This window comes from Apteryx rowi, unplaced genomic scaffold, assembly GCF_003343035.1.
Source record: "Apteryx rowi isolate R43461 unplaced genomic scaffold, aptRow1 scaffold_190, whole genome shotgun sequence".
Classification (NCBI taxonomy): Eukaryota; Metazoa; Chordata; class Aves; order Apterygiformes; family Apterygidae; genus Apteryx; species Apteryx rowi.
Genome location: NW_020448197.1, coordinates 1,367,998 through 1,382,048, shown reverse-complemented (window position 1 = coordinate 1,382,048; position 14,051 = coordinate 1,367,998). Strand labels below are relative to the sequence as shown.

Sequence of the window (14,051 nt, the reverse complement as noted above, 5' to 3'; positions counted from 1 at the left end):
CCTGGTCGCGGCGCTCGGCGGGAGGCCGCGCGTCGTGGCCGTGCGCCGGCGGCAGCGGCGCTGGGCTCTGCCCCCGGGGGCGGCGACGGGCTGCGGCGACTGCCCGGGGCAGCTGGGGCCTGGGGCCGGGACGGGCCGGCTCCCCGCGCCGCCCGTCAGCCGCCCGTGTCGTCTCTCCGCAGCAAGACCAGGGTGAAAAGGAGAACCCCATGCGCGAGCTGCGCATCCGCAAGCTCTGCCTCAACATCTGCGTCGGCGAGAGCGGGGACAGGCTCACGCGAGCCGCCAAGGTGCTGGAGCAGCTCACGGGCCAGACCCCCGTCTTCTCCAAAGGTGAGGGGCGGCTGCCGCTTCTGTCCTTTGCGTTCCTGAGCGCTCGTGGTGTGAAATGACAGCCCGGCTCCCGGGGAGGRGTTTGCGTGGGGAATTCTGCTCCTGGGCCTGTAGGGACTTTGTTGTGTGAATGGGGCCTTAAATACTCATTGCTGGTGATCGTTTCTGTCACTTCAGTTCTCTTTCTAGACTCAGGCTGCAGCGCTGCTCCCATCCCTAAACAGGGAATGTGTGGTGGTCTTGTTTTTAAGTAGTTTCTCTGGTCTTCTAAAGCAAGCTCTGTGACCCCGAAGTGGGAATTCTTTGTGTAGTCTCTAAGTGTAGTTATTGCTGCTTACAGCACGATACACTGTCAGATCCTTTGGAATCAGGAGAAATGAGAAGATTGCTGTTCACTGCACAGTTCGTGGGGCCAAAGCAGAGGAGATCCTGGAGAAGGGGTTGAAGGTGAGAATTTCGCTGGTCTGAATCTTTGTGGTTTGTCTGAAATTGCAAAACTTAAACTGCATTAACTGGAAAGTCTTAATGTGTGCTTTGAAATACTGCATGTGATCCAGTTACAGGTCAGTCATGGATGCTAAGAGCTAGGACAGCGTTTTTGTTCCTGATCTACGGGTTGCTGTGTTTGCAGTCTCTATCCAGCTACTTCCTTGCTTATTTAAGAGCTAGTTGGTGCAGTTGCTGCTTTCTTTTGAGGTTCTGTGTCTGCTGCTGTAGTTTCTAAGGCTATGGGGTCAGAATCTGATGGCTGAAGACTTGTGTGTAAAGAACCTGTGGATCTGGAAGTTGGTAGAACATGCAGGACTTGTTATTCTTTTTGCAGTCAATAATGAAATAATAACTGGCAACAAATATTTCAGGTGCGAGAATATGAGTTGAGGAAAAACAACTTCTCAGACACTGGGAACTTTGGCTTTGGAATCCAGGAGCACATTGATTTGGGAATTAAATATGATCCCAGTATTGGTATCTACGGCTTGGACTTTTACGTGGTGCGTATTCTCTGCTTCCCTGTGGTTACTGCTTTTGTATGAAAACTACAGAAAGAGCCTAGAATGGTAACTCTGGCTCATGTTAWCTTGCTGTCCAGTTTTGGAAGATGCAAAGATGTCAACAAAATCCAAGTCTAAACTGAGCTTCACAGGGCTGCTGCAAGATCCTTAATTTACGACACCTCTCACAAAGCCTTTTTGGAAACAAATACTGTTGCTCCCTACTGTTATTCTTGGGATAACACTGAGAGGACTCGCTGTGCTAGATTTTGGCCAACTTGTTGGGAAGGGAAGAAGTGCCTGTGGACTTCAGGGATGCAGACTGAAGGCTGTTGAGATCAGGCAGGTCTAGAAATGTGGAATTCAGGCTGGCTGATTCTTGTATCTGAAGTGGTGCATTGTGATTTAGCTTCCCTACTGCATGCAACAGAGCCAATAATAAGCTATATGGATTGTATTATTACTGCTCTGCTGGAATATTCTGGCTCACTGTTCAGAAGAGTTGATGATGGGACATGCTGGTGGTTGGCATGTTTGATTCCCTCTGTTCTGCTGTGCCCCAAATCTAAGCCTCTGAAATAAGAGGAAGGCTGCTTCATGCATGCTGACAATGCTGTTAAACATGTCTTCTTCTGGGGATCTGAGGCCTCTAGGTGAGAAATAGTGCATCTTCCAGACTCATTTTGGTTTCTCTGCGTCTGTGTACATTGTAAGGTGTCCAGCGTAGGAGCTGTCCCTGTCAGTTTACCTGACTGCACAAAAGTCGCATAGTTTTCAGTTTGCATTAAAGCCGTAGAAGGTATTGCTATGAAGTCTTGTCTGTAACTTGGACAACAAGGTTATCACTGATCTGGAAACTCTAAACTTCCCTCCTAAAGAGTGTTAAGTTTAAAAAATAATAATTAATCGGAATGAAACAGTGCTGTTGATCTTCTCTCCTGTCAGGTGCTGGGCAGGCCTGGCTTCAGTATTGCTGACAAGAAACGCAGGACTGGCAGCATTGGAGCCAAGCACAGAATTGGAAAGGAAGAAGCCATGCGCTGGTTCCAGCAGAAGGTAAAGTCCAGCTTTATTTTTGTATCCCAAGAGATTGCTAGCAGCCTTATCGACAAAATGCTTCACTGGTCTTGTTGATCCTTCTTGCAGAAAGACTAAAACAAGTCATTGAGCGTGACACTGTAGTAGGCAGAAATGCTTGTTAACTGCTGCTTAAAACATGGATTTGTACTGCTCTGGAGTAATGGAAGCAGCATTTGAGCATGAGTATTGTTCATGTCCCTTTGTGCAATATGAGCTAAAACTGCAGTTCTCACAGGACAGCTAGAAGTGTCAGCTCTTTTTTCTTCTCTGAAGGAGTCTTTAGTTATGTAGGAAAAAAAGTACAGTGAAGCAGAAACTCTTAAACCCAGTCTCTCCTTTTTGCACACAACCCTGAAAGGTGACCCACAATGTAGGACTCTCCCATAGTTGCTGGAAGTGTTGCGTGTACCTGGATCACAAGCGAGCTGGCAGGGTTAGGATTCGTTTGCCCTATGGGGCTTTTAGCTCAGCTGGCAGCTTGGAGGGTGGAGCAGTCCAAGGAAAACCCATTCTTGGGTTCAACACTCTGTACATGTTCCTTACACAGACTGTATAATGAATGTGAGAGGCCAAAACTTTGATTGCAAATGCTTGGAACCTTTGTTTATCAGCAGTGGAAAGGGTAAAGAGTCTGTCTGGCAGCTCTTTCTGGGCTACTCTGCCTAGATCTACGTTGGTCATACTCTGCACAGCAAGGACTCTAGTTTACTCCTGCTGAATGGCTTTTTCCCCCTAATCCCTGGTTCTGCTTTTTGTGGCAGAGCTTGTCTTCAAGGGCCAAATCTTGGGGACTGTACAAGGGATGAGTATAGCTGTGGTCAGATCAACCCATGAAGGGTGGGGGCTTTTTGTTTCACTTGGCTGARGAGCAGAGGTTAATGGTTATCTGAACCAAGCCCCCCTTTGAAATTAACAGTAAAGCTACTCTGGGGAGTACCACAAGAGTGGTACTGCACCTTTACCTGGCTCTGCTTTCTCACTTGGTGTTCTCTCTCTTTCTCCCTCTATCTCACAGTATGATGGCATCATCCTTCCAGGCAAATAAGCAGTTCCTGTAATGAAAAAAGCAAATAAAATTTTCTAACCCCTAACTTCTGTTGTGAATTTTGTGGGGGCTCCTGCCCTGGGAAGCGGCTGGGAACAAGGGTCACTTGCATCGAAAAGGCAGCAGAAACGTGGACTGTCGCTGTGCACATGGAAGAGAAGGTGCTGTTCTCAAGGAGCAGGTGTTGGATTTAATGTACACAGTCTCCACTTTTTTGTATTGACCAACAAGATGAATAATCAGCAGAATTGTTACTAGAGTTGGTGGGTGGTCATAAAAGGAAAAAGTATTATTTTTGGCCACTTGAGGTGTAGAGCAAATTTCTGGAGGGTTAAATTACAGAGGGGGGACAGAAGAGTTCAACATGCTTGTTCTGATCTTCCACAGCCCAAGCCTGCAGTCAAAAGGACAGTCTGCTCTTAAAAGTGGAAGAGGGGGTCTGCATTCATGAAAAACCTCAGGTGCCCTAAGGCCCCTTGAAGTGTAAGTGCAATAGGAAATGAAAAGGAAATGGTGCATGTACCTCCCTTTCAGACTCCTGATAAAGCACAGCAGTAGAGCCAAAATGTGGCTGAGGGTTTTTTGTCTAAATAAGCATGACAGAACTTGGTTAGAAAGGCCTGAGCTTGAATGACTAATGCATATGCTGCTGGCAGCGTTCTGGGACTGGCAAGGCTCCTGAACCAAGATTCAAACCTGCCATGGTGAGAGGGGGCTGAATATCAGCCAGCAGAACAACTTGTGATTCCCTGCTGCTTCCTTGACTAGTGCGCGTGGGTGACCTCAATTGCCCTTACCTACAGCTGCTGGAGTTGTTCCTAGCCGAGAGATCTCCTTGGTGCTCTTAACATGCTGCAGAAGTGCTAACGTGATAATAAAAGTGCCTGAAAGGTAGAGGATGGACCTTGATTGCTTTGTTAAAAATAATTCAGTATTTACTGGACTGGAGGGCAAGCTTAAAATATTGAAATTATACAGCCAGACAGACTGCCCCTGCACAGGAGTGGCTTTTATTGTTTAGAGAAAAGATTCCCTGCAGGACAATACAACTCGCACAACTGGAGTTCAGCAACATCCTTACCTCTTTTCTAGCATTTTTGTCCTCTCATGCATGTAGCAGTAAAAAATATAGTAATAAAAAATCAAGGAATGAGGGACAAGCTCACTTCCATTCAAATACACACACACTCTAACACCAGTGACTAGTATAGTGCTGTCTCAAAGATTACAACACTCTTCAAGTGTTGTAACTCCACTGAGGAAAGCCTGTTTTGAATTGTAAACCAGAGGACGCTGCCAGWGCTGTTCGGGATGGAGCCCTTTCCAAAATATGCAGTGCAGCATGTTCTGTTCATGCAAAAAATGCACAAAGGAAAGTAAACTTATTGAACAGAAATGTGTCTATGTAGCTCTGTACTGCCTTTGCATAGCTTTATACTTCTTGGCAGGAACTCTTAATTGAAATAGTGAATTCCCAGGGAAAGATCCATACCTTTTCTGTGTGAATTATAACTTGTGCAACCTGCTTATTGGCTTTTCAGCTTTGGGGATTTGAGTAAGTAAGTGCAATTTGATCTGTTTTTCTGAAGTTCTTGCCTTGGCACTGCCTGGCATGTGGCACATCACAGTTCCCTTAAGGGGCTCAGTGGCTTCCTGGTTGTGCTTTTGTTATGTTGTGCAAAAAAGACCAAAACCAAGAGCATTTGCCTGGATGCTCAGCAGTGCATAGGTGAGTTGCAGCCAAGGTCTGAGACAGAGGTGACAAGCCAGTCTGGAATCACATATAAATGTTCTCCAGTAACAGGACCCCCATTATCAAAAGATCCTGGCCTCAGCATGTGACTTTTGTGTGATGCTCTGTGATGAGCATGGGTTGGGGCCAGAAAAATGCCAATCTCTTGCCTCCTGCATGTCACAGGTTATCATAGCTCTTAGGCTGTACCTGAGCCATGCTGGGGCAAGGTTTTGGATCACTGTGATGCAATTTATTCTGACATACTGAAACTGAGAGCGTGAGTCCCCTCTGCAGCCCTGTCAGGGGGTTCCTGCAGTCCCTCTGCTCTCTGAAGGGCCAGTGTGTCCTAGCACAGTGCTAGAGCCTTGGGGTGAGAAGAGCACAGAGGTTCTGTGCCAAAACGGGTCTGCCAAGTTTTAAATAAAGACCAATAACTTGTCTCACTCAAACCCAGTGCATGTACACACCCATGACAGGGAGGGTCTCCAGGCACTGAGCATACACTTGTCCCAGGAAACTCAAGTGGCTCCTTCRTATTCATTTCTCCTTTTAGAGGTCTGTCTTAGGCCAGGCCCTGATTTTACAATAATGGGTAAGCAGTGGTTGAGTTCAAGACCAAGCTGTCAGCTTGATGGTACAAGTAATAGGACTGCTAGGAATATATCTAGGATGGCTCCTGCTTGAGATGTGAAGAGCTACTAGCCTCTGATCTAGCTGATATTTAATTTCAGGATACTATTTGCCTCTTGAATTGCATGGAGTCTCATAATCAGCATCCCCTGGCACTCCCTGATTCTTTCTGCTTGAGCTGTAGCAGAGCTCTTAGAACAGAGATCTTAGTAAGTTGTTCCAATGATTGATTGCCTTCCCTGGTATAAAGATTCAATTTATTCCTGGTCTGAAGGTGTCTAGTTTCAATGAGTAAATAATAAATATGTTTCTCTTGAAAAAACACTGTGTAAAGAGCAACAGGATCTATTCTAGACCTGTCACTTTCTTGTATCTAATACAATTACTACTGTTGTTTTGGAAGTGTCTTGTGATACTATTCCTACAGTAGAATTTCTCCTGCATTACTCTAGTTTGTTTTACTCCCTTTTTCTTTTTTTTTTTAATCCATAATGTGATACAGCACTGCAGACTGATGAGAAAAGCTGTTCTCTCCTGCTTGATTCCATGTCTGCCCTGCTGAACAATCCCTGCTTAAGCTGCAGGATGGAGAGATGCAGGCAGCTTTCCCACAGCTCAAAATGCTGTGATGGAAGAAGAGTATCTGAGACCTTGGAGTGACTCCAAACATGGGCGTGCCACCCCATCCAGCTGCCCTGCACATCGTGGGCAAGGCCTGAGCTCTGTCTCCTTTCCCAGCTGCTGGCCTAAGGCATGTGGCACCCAGGCCTCTTTACATGCTGGCTGCGGCCGAGGCCACGGAGCTGGCCCGGGACTCGCGGCTCTCGCGGCGCGGGAGGGTGATGGTGCAGCATGACACACCCACGGTGGCCTCAGGGAGGTCCTCGGCCTCAGCCCACTCGTTGAGGTCGGGGTTGTAGCACTGCACGCACTTCTGATACCTCTTCCCGCTCTCGTTCCAGCCACCCACCAGGCACAAGCACCCCTCCAGCAGAGCCACCCCAGCCGTGCTGACCCCCGTGGGCAGGGGCGCCACGTAACTCCACTGCCCCGTGGCTGGGCTGTAGCACTCCACGGGCATCACGTCCACCCGCTCGCCCTGGGGACCCAGCTGGCTCCCACCCAGCACGTAGGCCCGGTTGGCCACGGTGGCCGCGCAGTGCCAGCCCCGGGGCGTGCTGAGCCTTGCCTGCTCCCTCCAGGTGTCGGTGCTGGGCTCGTAGCTGCACACGGTGCGGGAGTAGGCATGGCTGATGTAGCCGCCAGTGACCAGGAGTTTGCCGTCGAGGACGGTGGTGGCATGGCAGCAGCGGGGTGTCTCCAGGCTTGCCTTACTCTGCCAGCTGTTGGTGGTGGGGACGTAGCACTCGATGGATGCCAGCACGCCCTCAGCATTGCGCCCTCCGACAGCGTAGAGGAGCCCGTCGCAGGCGCTCAGGCTGAAGTGTGTCCTCTTGTGCTGCATGCTGGCCAGGTGTAGCCAGGTGTTGAAGCGTGGGTCGTACCTGTGGGAGGGAGGATGGATCTGTCTGTCCAGGATTAGCACCAGAACCAGTTGCTCTGGCTCCCCAAGCCCCAACACTGTCCCCTCCGTTGGGTCTCAGCATGGCAGTGGGGAGAGCAGGACCTAGAGGCAGGTCTTCTCTGCTCACCCTTGCCAGGCAAAAGCAAGGCACGTGAGGCAAAGCAGGCTCTTGGCGTGTCCACGTGAGGGCAGAGGGACCTTGAATTGCTGCATCCAGAAAGTAGATGCCACAGTGACTAAGGCCAGGCCAGAAAGGATGGCTAAGATACCAGCTAGAAATTGAAAGGAGACCTGCCACTGAGTCCCTGAAACCTCACCCAGTGCCAGTGACTGCTCCTAACCGATGGGTGGGGATCTGGGGCCACATCCCTCCACAGCCCAGGCTGGGACGGGTCACGGTGGGTCTCCGGTGAGGGAACGGATGGCCTCAAGCAATGCCAACATTTCCTGAGCCAAGCCACAAGCAGAGGCACTGGGAAGTGTGGGCTTAGGTTTCAAACAAAATACTGCCTGTTAGGTTGCCATGGTTACACCTCCGCTCTTTTAATAGCAATCCCTTTGCAATCCAGTGACAGGTTTATGGGGCTTCAGGAAACAAACCCCATCATTTAAATGATGAAGACGGAAGTGAAGGGGAGAAAAACTGAAGGGCAATAAGGATCAGGCAGACAGTAAATCTACCTTAAAATGAATCCTGCCAAGCTAGAGATCTCGTCGAGGCTGGCGCTGGTTGGAGGAACAGCCAGCGGTTGGAAGAGGAGCTTTCCAGAGTATCGAAATGGGCTACTTCTGTACTTAAAAGCCAGCTAAATAACGAGGGCTCTTCTTTGTGGAGCGCTGCAGCTTTGAAGAGGCCCGTCCTTGCCCTCGGCAAGGTGCTGCACGGTGCTGGAGGAAGGGTGCAGCACAGCCTGGTTTGCCAAAGCCCCCAAGGAAAACACTGGCTGAGGTCACACAGATCAAATGCTGGAGGTCTCTCCCAGTCCAGCATCCTTTGCTGATCCTCACTGATATTGTCCCTCCCTAGCAGGTTTATGTCAGATGCTACTACTTATTGATAGCTCCTTCTGAGCTCTTTTTGATGCTCTCTGAACCTCACCCCATGGGGCATGCTGGGGGACAGGCAGACACGGGCTGGCTCTGAACCCCTTCCCAGGAACCCCATGGCCAGGTTGGAGCCCAGGTTACCTGCTCAGACTCCTGACAGCATGCTTGGCCTGGTTCCTGGCATCATTTTGGTCTTCCCCACCTGCAATGTAGATGAACCCATCCATCACCACCACGCACTGGTTAAAACTTTTTGCTGGCATCTCCGTCAACTTGTTCCAGTTTCCCTCTGCATCCCTGTAACTGATTTCCCTGCTAAGAGCTTTCTCGGTCAAAGCTGGACGGCCCCCAACTGTGACAAGCACCCTTTGGCCTCCCCGTATCCTGGTTCTCCTAGACTGAAGTGTGTTTTGCTGGTAGGGAAGCAAATGGTAATTCATGGCATCCACGAGGAGCTTGTGGCACTGCGGATCTTGCATCATGCGTGGCACAGGTTGCACATGGTTGACCAAGTCTGGAGCTGAGATTGTGCCAAATCGAATGTTGCTCAGGAGGTCAGCAGCGTACCGGACACGTTTTGGGTCAAACTCCAGCCACTTCACAGCTATCTGGAACGCTGCAACCTCGCTGGGAATCTGCAGGCCATCATCCATCAGCAGCTCATTGATCTGATCAAAGGGGAGTTTCATGAATTGGTCAGTTTTGGAGAATTCCAGGAAGTTTTCCCGGATGAATTTCTGGGTGGCGTCCTTCACCTGGTTGAGGCTGTAGGTGGCTGAGATGTTGGCGATATACACACAGTTCTCCACATCCATCTCCCGAATGAGGAAGTCGTTGCACATGTTCAGCAGCGCTGGCACCTGCAGCTGGGTGGCTGCGGCGATGGTGCTGCCGATGGTGTACAGCGAGAGGTTCAGCTTCCCTGTGTAAGCGTATGTGATGACGGTGGTCAAGCCCAGCGGAGAGACGTTGTGGACCTCCACCCGGTGCAGCTGAGGGTCTTTCTGCAGCAGGCTGCGGAAGTACATGCTGCAGGAAGCCAGGATGAGTTTATGCACCTCGAAGGATTTTGTTTTGGTGGCAATGGTGAGATCGCAGAGGAAGCGCTCCTGGCGCATCTTGTTCACCCCCTCCAGAAGGTTGGCTCCGTGGTCCGGCGCTTCAAGCTCCGTGGCTGTGCAGTGGAAGCTGTTGGAGCCACTGTCATACAAACCATTCAGGTGATTGAGGTGTTCAACATCCAGCAAAGCATCTTCCACCATCACGGGGGTGATAGATGCATCCCTTTTGTCCACCTTGGGCTTCTTGGGGGGTTTCTTTTTGGGTGCCATCTTGGTGGGGTCCAAATGGGACCTGGCAAGAAAGTAGAGGTTAGGAGTCCTGTAACAGGGCTGTAGGAGTCCTTCTGCTCTATGAGAGATTAAGTAGTGGATGCAGGAAAAACTCCCACTACTTTACGTACTCTTTGGGTCAGGCAGGACAGATGAAAACTGCTTCCCAAGCCCTGCACTTCTGGAAAGTCTTTGAGGGCCAGGACTGGGAGAGGGGAGACCTGGGCACTACCCCCGACTCTAGCCCAGCTCAGTCCTCAACCAATGTCAGCGCCTTGGCTGTGTAATAAAAAGGGTTTTCAGAGTGGAAATTTTTCACTCATTTCAGAGTGGAGGTGAAAGGGGGAAAAAGTCTAAAAAAAAAAAAAATCCAATTTTTGAATGTTCCCAAATTCCAGCTTGAAACTGCAATTTGAAATTCAGCAGTGACCTCATCTCTTCCAAGGGAGCTAGGAGCAGCCAATACATGGGGGAACAAATCCGCTGCAGGCCAGAAATAGCTGTTGCTGCTCTGTCTCACATGTCTCGGCGCTGTTTATTACGCTTGGCCGTAAAGATCAGGTTTCTTGGAACTGCGTAATCGGCTCGTATTTAGCACTGGGCAAAGGGGAAGGGGGGCATTACGTGCTCTTCCAAACGCTTAGAGACTTCAGCAGAAACATGGAGAAGGGAAAAGTTTAGTAAAAGTCCCTCCTGGGAAGGAGGAGGCCGAGCTGAGGCAGAGGAGGGGAGCAGCGGTGCGCGGCCCTGTGAGCTCAGCCTGGCAGTGGGTGAGCGGAGGGAGCAGGAAAGACGCAGGCGCCTGCAGACCCTGCTCTCTGCTGGCTCTGCACAGAAGCCAAGAGGATTCAGGAGAGAAGTCCCAGGCACTTGGAGCATCCCTGGTATTGTGGCACTACCCCAATTTACACCGCTGAGGACCGGTCTATAATAGTGTCATATGCTGGAGTCAGGAGTCCGTCCTTCCGAAGCTGGGACGCATATGCCGCTCTCTCTGTGTATTTGTATATTAAATAGTTTCTGACCCCCAGCTCAGGACTGGGAAAATGAACCCTTTCAGAACAGAAATGTTTTGATGTTTCCAAATATACATTATGTTCAGACTGTCCATTCCCCAGGAAAATTTTCAATCTCAGCTTTTCAGCTGTATTTGAAGTGAAAATATACGTTAAATATTGGAATTTGCCAGGGAATAAAAACGTTTTTTCCAGACTTTCTCTCCAGATCCCTCAAGGGATCAGACTTGCATTGGAGATACGATACTGCCAGAACCTCTTTGCTGCCTACCAAACTGGAACAGAAGCAGGCTCTGTCCTGCGGGGAAGGTGGCCCCTGCTGCCCCCCACGCTGAGACTAGTCCCAGCAGGATGGATGCCAGGTTGGGGTCTGCAGCCTGCTGGGGCAGGTGGGTTTGGCCCTGTGAAATAAATGACCTGGGCTGCTCCGAGGATCTGACCGATCCCTTGTGCTCTCAGGACTGCCCTGATTTTGGCCATAAAACCATCATCCCAAATCTCACTGCTTCCCACCCCACTGGTACCAGAGCCTCACAGATGAACTGCAGAGGAGCGTGGTCAGTACCAAGGCTAACTTATATGGACAGTGTGGGGCAGGGAGCAGGGAGCTCCAAAAGCCGCGTTAATTCCTTCCAGGAAGCCCAGAAATGCAGCTGGCTTTCTCCAGGCCCTATCCACCCCACACAGGAGCATGTCACACTGGGTGACCCAGCTCCTGGGACTGAGCCCAGAGAAGGTGGACACGCTCACTCCTGCCCTGGACTCACTGCTGGTCCCAGGACTCACTGTTTAGCTCATTTATTGTGTTTAATTTCAATAAAAGGAATGCTGAGCTTTGGCTTTGTTTTGCGGTAGGGCAGGAGTAGGTTTTAAGCGTGAGACTGGAATAATTTTAGGTGAGCTGCCAAACAGTAGATCGAAATAAAGGTTCAAATGTTACCGATGGACCCATGGGGCAGCCCCATGGGTCAAACCCGCAGTCCCATGGAAACTTCTGCTATTTGTCCATATCCATGYGCACCCTCCAGAACTGCTGGAGAGGAATTGCCATGCCAGCCAATTTCCCATCATATACAAATCCACATCCAGAATCCCAAATCCTCTTGACTTGCTCCATGTCCTCAGAGGATCAAATATTTCTAATTGCATTAACCTTCATAYATGCGCAAAGGGGCCTGGATAAATTTTGGGCTCCAGCTCATATTGATCAGTGGGATCCTGTCTGTCTCCTTTGGGCACCTTTGAAAGACTGATTTGAAGCACATGTTTGTGTTATTCAAGTGTCTGGCTGCAGGAGGGCAGAGCAACCTTTACGACCTGCAGTTAATTTAAAATGGGACATCATTGCTCCTTCTAATTGAAATATCRCTGTGGTTACTTGAAAGGGCTATTTTTCATACAGGTTAATCCTGTCTGCTGGATTAATCCCAGGAGTTGAAATGGTTTGAAGAGATTTCAAAGGGCCCAGACAGAAAACTGGGAAGACAGGGCTTTTTTCTAGTTGTTTAAACTTCTCTTAAAAGACAACAGTTGTCCTCACGTCCTGTCAGTGCTGCTAATCTCAGCTCTGCACCACTGGCTTGACTCTGCATTGCCAAGCTAACAGCAAAGAAGGACCTGTGCTGAGTGATATCTTCAGAAAGTTATGCCAGGGTTATTTTCTTTAATAGCTAATCAAACAGGCAGAGTCCCTTTCCTTCAGCTGTCGGTGTCCCCAGCCCTGCGTTCCCAGAGCTGCAGGAACAGTCACAGCCAACACCAAGCTTACCTGGAAAACTACATGGAAACTACAACTCTGGGCACTATTTTGCTGCCAATAATTCCCCCTAACTCCATTTTAAAAGATAACAAAGCATCTCCCCATGCCATTATTCCCCATTTACATTCAAATTCAGCAGCTCCCATGCCCCACACAAGGTCTCTCTGCAAATCCTGCTGTCTAAGAGGGCGAGCCCTGGCTTTCCATGACTTATCTACAGGCTGTGTCTGCTTCTTACCTTGCTGTTACAACAGGTTAGTCCAGGGGGGACGCTCTGACCAGCACAGGGCTCATGTGCTCAGCAGGTTAGAAGACGGGGACCCTTCAACTTTCCCCACACAACATCCTCCTCCCTCCTCWCCCCTCCCAGCCAGCTGACTGCTCTTATCACATCTACATTTACACCAGGCTTTGGGGGTGATGCAAGGACAGCCGCCCTCAGCAGAGTCCTGAGAGGCATGGAAAGGGCTAGATTCAGGCAGCGCTGGTCTAGCCAAGTGCATCATTACAGTCAGTGCCAGCATCTGGAGAAGGCAGTAAACTGAAGGCTGATCATGATTTTCTGGCCACTGCCAAGAGTGAGGCAACGAGGACAGAGCAAAAGGACCCGATCTAGCTCAGAGGGGGTTTCAGACAGGCATTTTGTGAGGAGCTGCTGCCTGCGCACCTTGAGCTTTCACCCTCCGCATGTTCTGCTGCTCACATCCCCTTGCTTTGCTGTGCGAATGGTGGGGACAGCAGCCCTGGCATAGCAGCCTGATTTTAAAACCTACTTTGCACCCRTGTTTGCACCAGCCATGCTGGAGCAGTTGGCTATTCAGAGCAAACAGGAAAAGGTACAAACCAACATTCGTTTCCAAGTGTGCAGAAAGACTGTCCTGAACAGTGGGGGACTGTTTTCCTCCGCCACAGTGGTGAAGACTAGAGGAGTTGGAGATGCCGCTCTCCCCCTGCAGCCCACGCAGCTCCTTGGAGGTGTGTTYGGCAGAGGCATGAGGAGCTCTCCCAGCACCTCACCTCCTGCTTAGCCCTGTGCTGAGAGCTCAAGGGAGGCATACGGGGTCCTGAGCTGCCCAGTTACTGTATCACTAGTGTCATTAATTCCTTCGCGTATCCCACTGTGCTTTACAAAACTGGAGGAATTAAGCTGCAGTGAAGCCAAGCTGCTGGCAATTCTTAGCAACAGGAGGGGAAAACATGGAAAGCAAGGATGTGCCCTGAGTTTGAAGATTGGATTTCGGTGACAGCTTCGTTTGGTCTGAAGTATTAAAATACCACGAATAAAAGTGTTAAGTGTCTGATAGGAGAATCAAAATCCTGGCCTGGTTTCTGAAGGACCGGGGATGCCTGGGAACCGGTCTGCGTCGGCGGCTGTGGTTGTGGGCACCTGTCGAGGGTGGTTTGCCCGGGAAGGGACCGGCAAGACCAGAGCGGGTTGGGGTCTGCCCTGCTACGAGCGGCTCTGGCCACGGAGGGGATGTTGGTCTGAGGGGACGTTGGTCCAAGGGACCTCAAGATGAGGGGCTGCCGGGCCAAGGGGATGTCAGGCTGAGGGACA

The 14,051-nt window shown here is 50.1% G+C and overlaps 2 protein-coding genes across 2 annotated transcripts; one reads left to right on the top strand and one right to left on the bottom strand.

The window, feature by feature from the left end:
* The first annotated feature begins 129 nt into the window (after window positions 1-129).
* Window positions 130-3,496, top strand: RPL11 (ribosomal protein L11). The gene is made up of 5 exons (XM_026062536.1): window positions 130-333; window positions 674-780; window positions 1,194-1,325; window positions 2,271-2,381; window positions 3,421-3,496. Exons 1-5 carry the CDS (start codon window positions 210-212, stop codon window positions 3,448-3,450), a joined length of 504 nt encoding a protein of 167 aa, XP_025918321.1. The 5' UTR covers window positions 130-209; the 3' UTR covers window positions 3,451-3,496.
* Window positions 3,497-6,320: 2,824 nt separating this feature from the next.
* LOC112964420 (kelch-like protein 31) lies at window positions 6,321-13,858 on the bottom strand. Its single transcript, XM_026062535.1, has 3 exons — window positions 13,338-13,858; window positions 8,529-9,740; window positions 6,321-7,320 (listed from the first exon to the last, which is right to left on the bottom strand). The coding sequence occupies exons 2-3, from the start codon at window positions 9,716-9,718 to the stop codon at window positions 6,588-6,590; spliced, it is 1,923 nt and encodes a 640-aa protein (XP_025918320.1). The 5' UTR covers window positions 9,719-9,740; window positions 13,338-13,858; the 3' UTR covers window positions 6,321-6,587.
* Between the last annotated feature and the right edge of the window lie 193 nt (window positions 13,859-14,051).

Coding starts and splice junctions, on each gene's coding strand:
- RPL11 (XM_026062536.1), top strand. CDS start 210: ATGCGCGAGCTGCGCATCCGCAAGCTCTGCCTCAACATCTGCGTCGGC. Junction 334..673: donor GACCCCCGTCTTCTCCAAAG/GTGAGGGGCGGC, acceptor TGCTGCTTACAG/CACGATACACTGTCAGATCC. Junction 1,326..2,270: donor ACGGCTTGGACTTTTACGTG/GTGCGTATTCTC, acceptor CTCTCCTGTCAG/GTGCTGGGCAGGCCTGGCTT.
- LOC112964420 (XM_026062535.1), bottom strand. CDS start 9,718: ATGGCACCCAAAAAGAAACCCCCCAAGAAGCCCAAGGTGGACAAAAGG. Junction 7,321..8,528: donor GCTGTCAGGAGTCTGAGCAG/GTAACCTGGGCT, acceptor TCCCTCCCACAG/GTACGACCCACGCTTCAACA.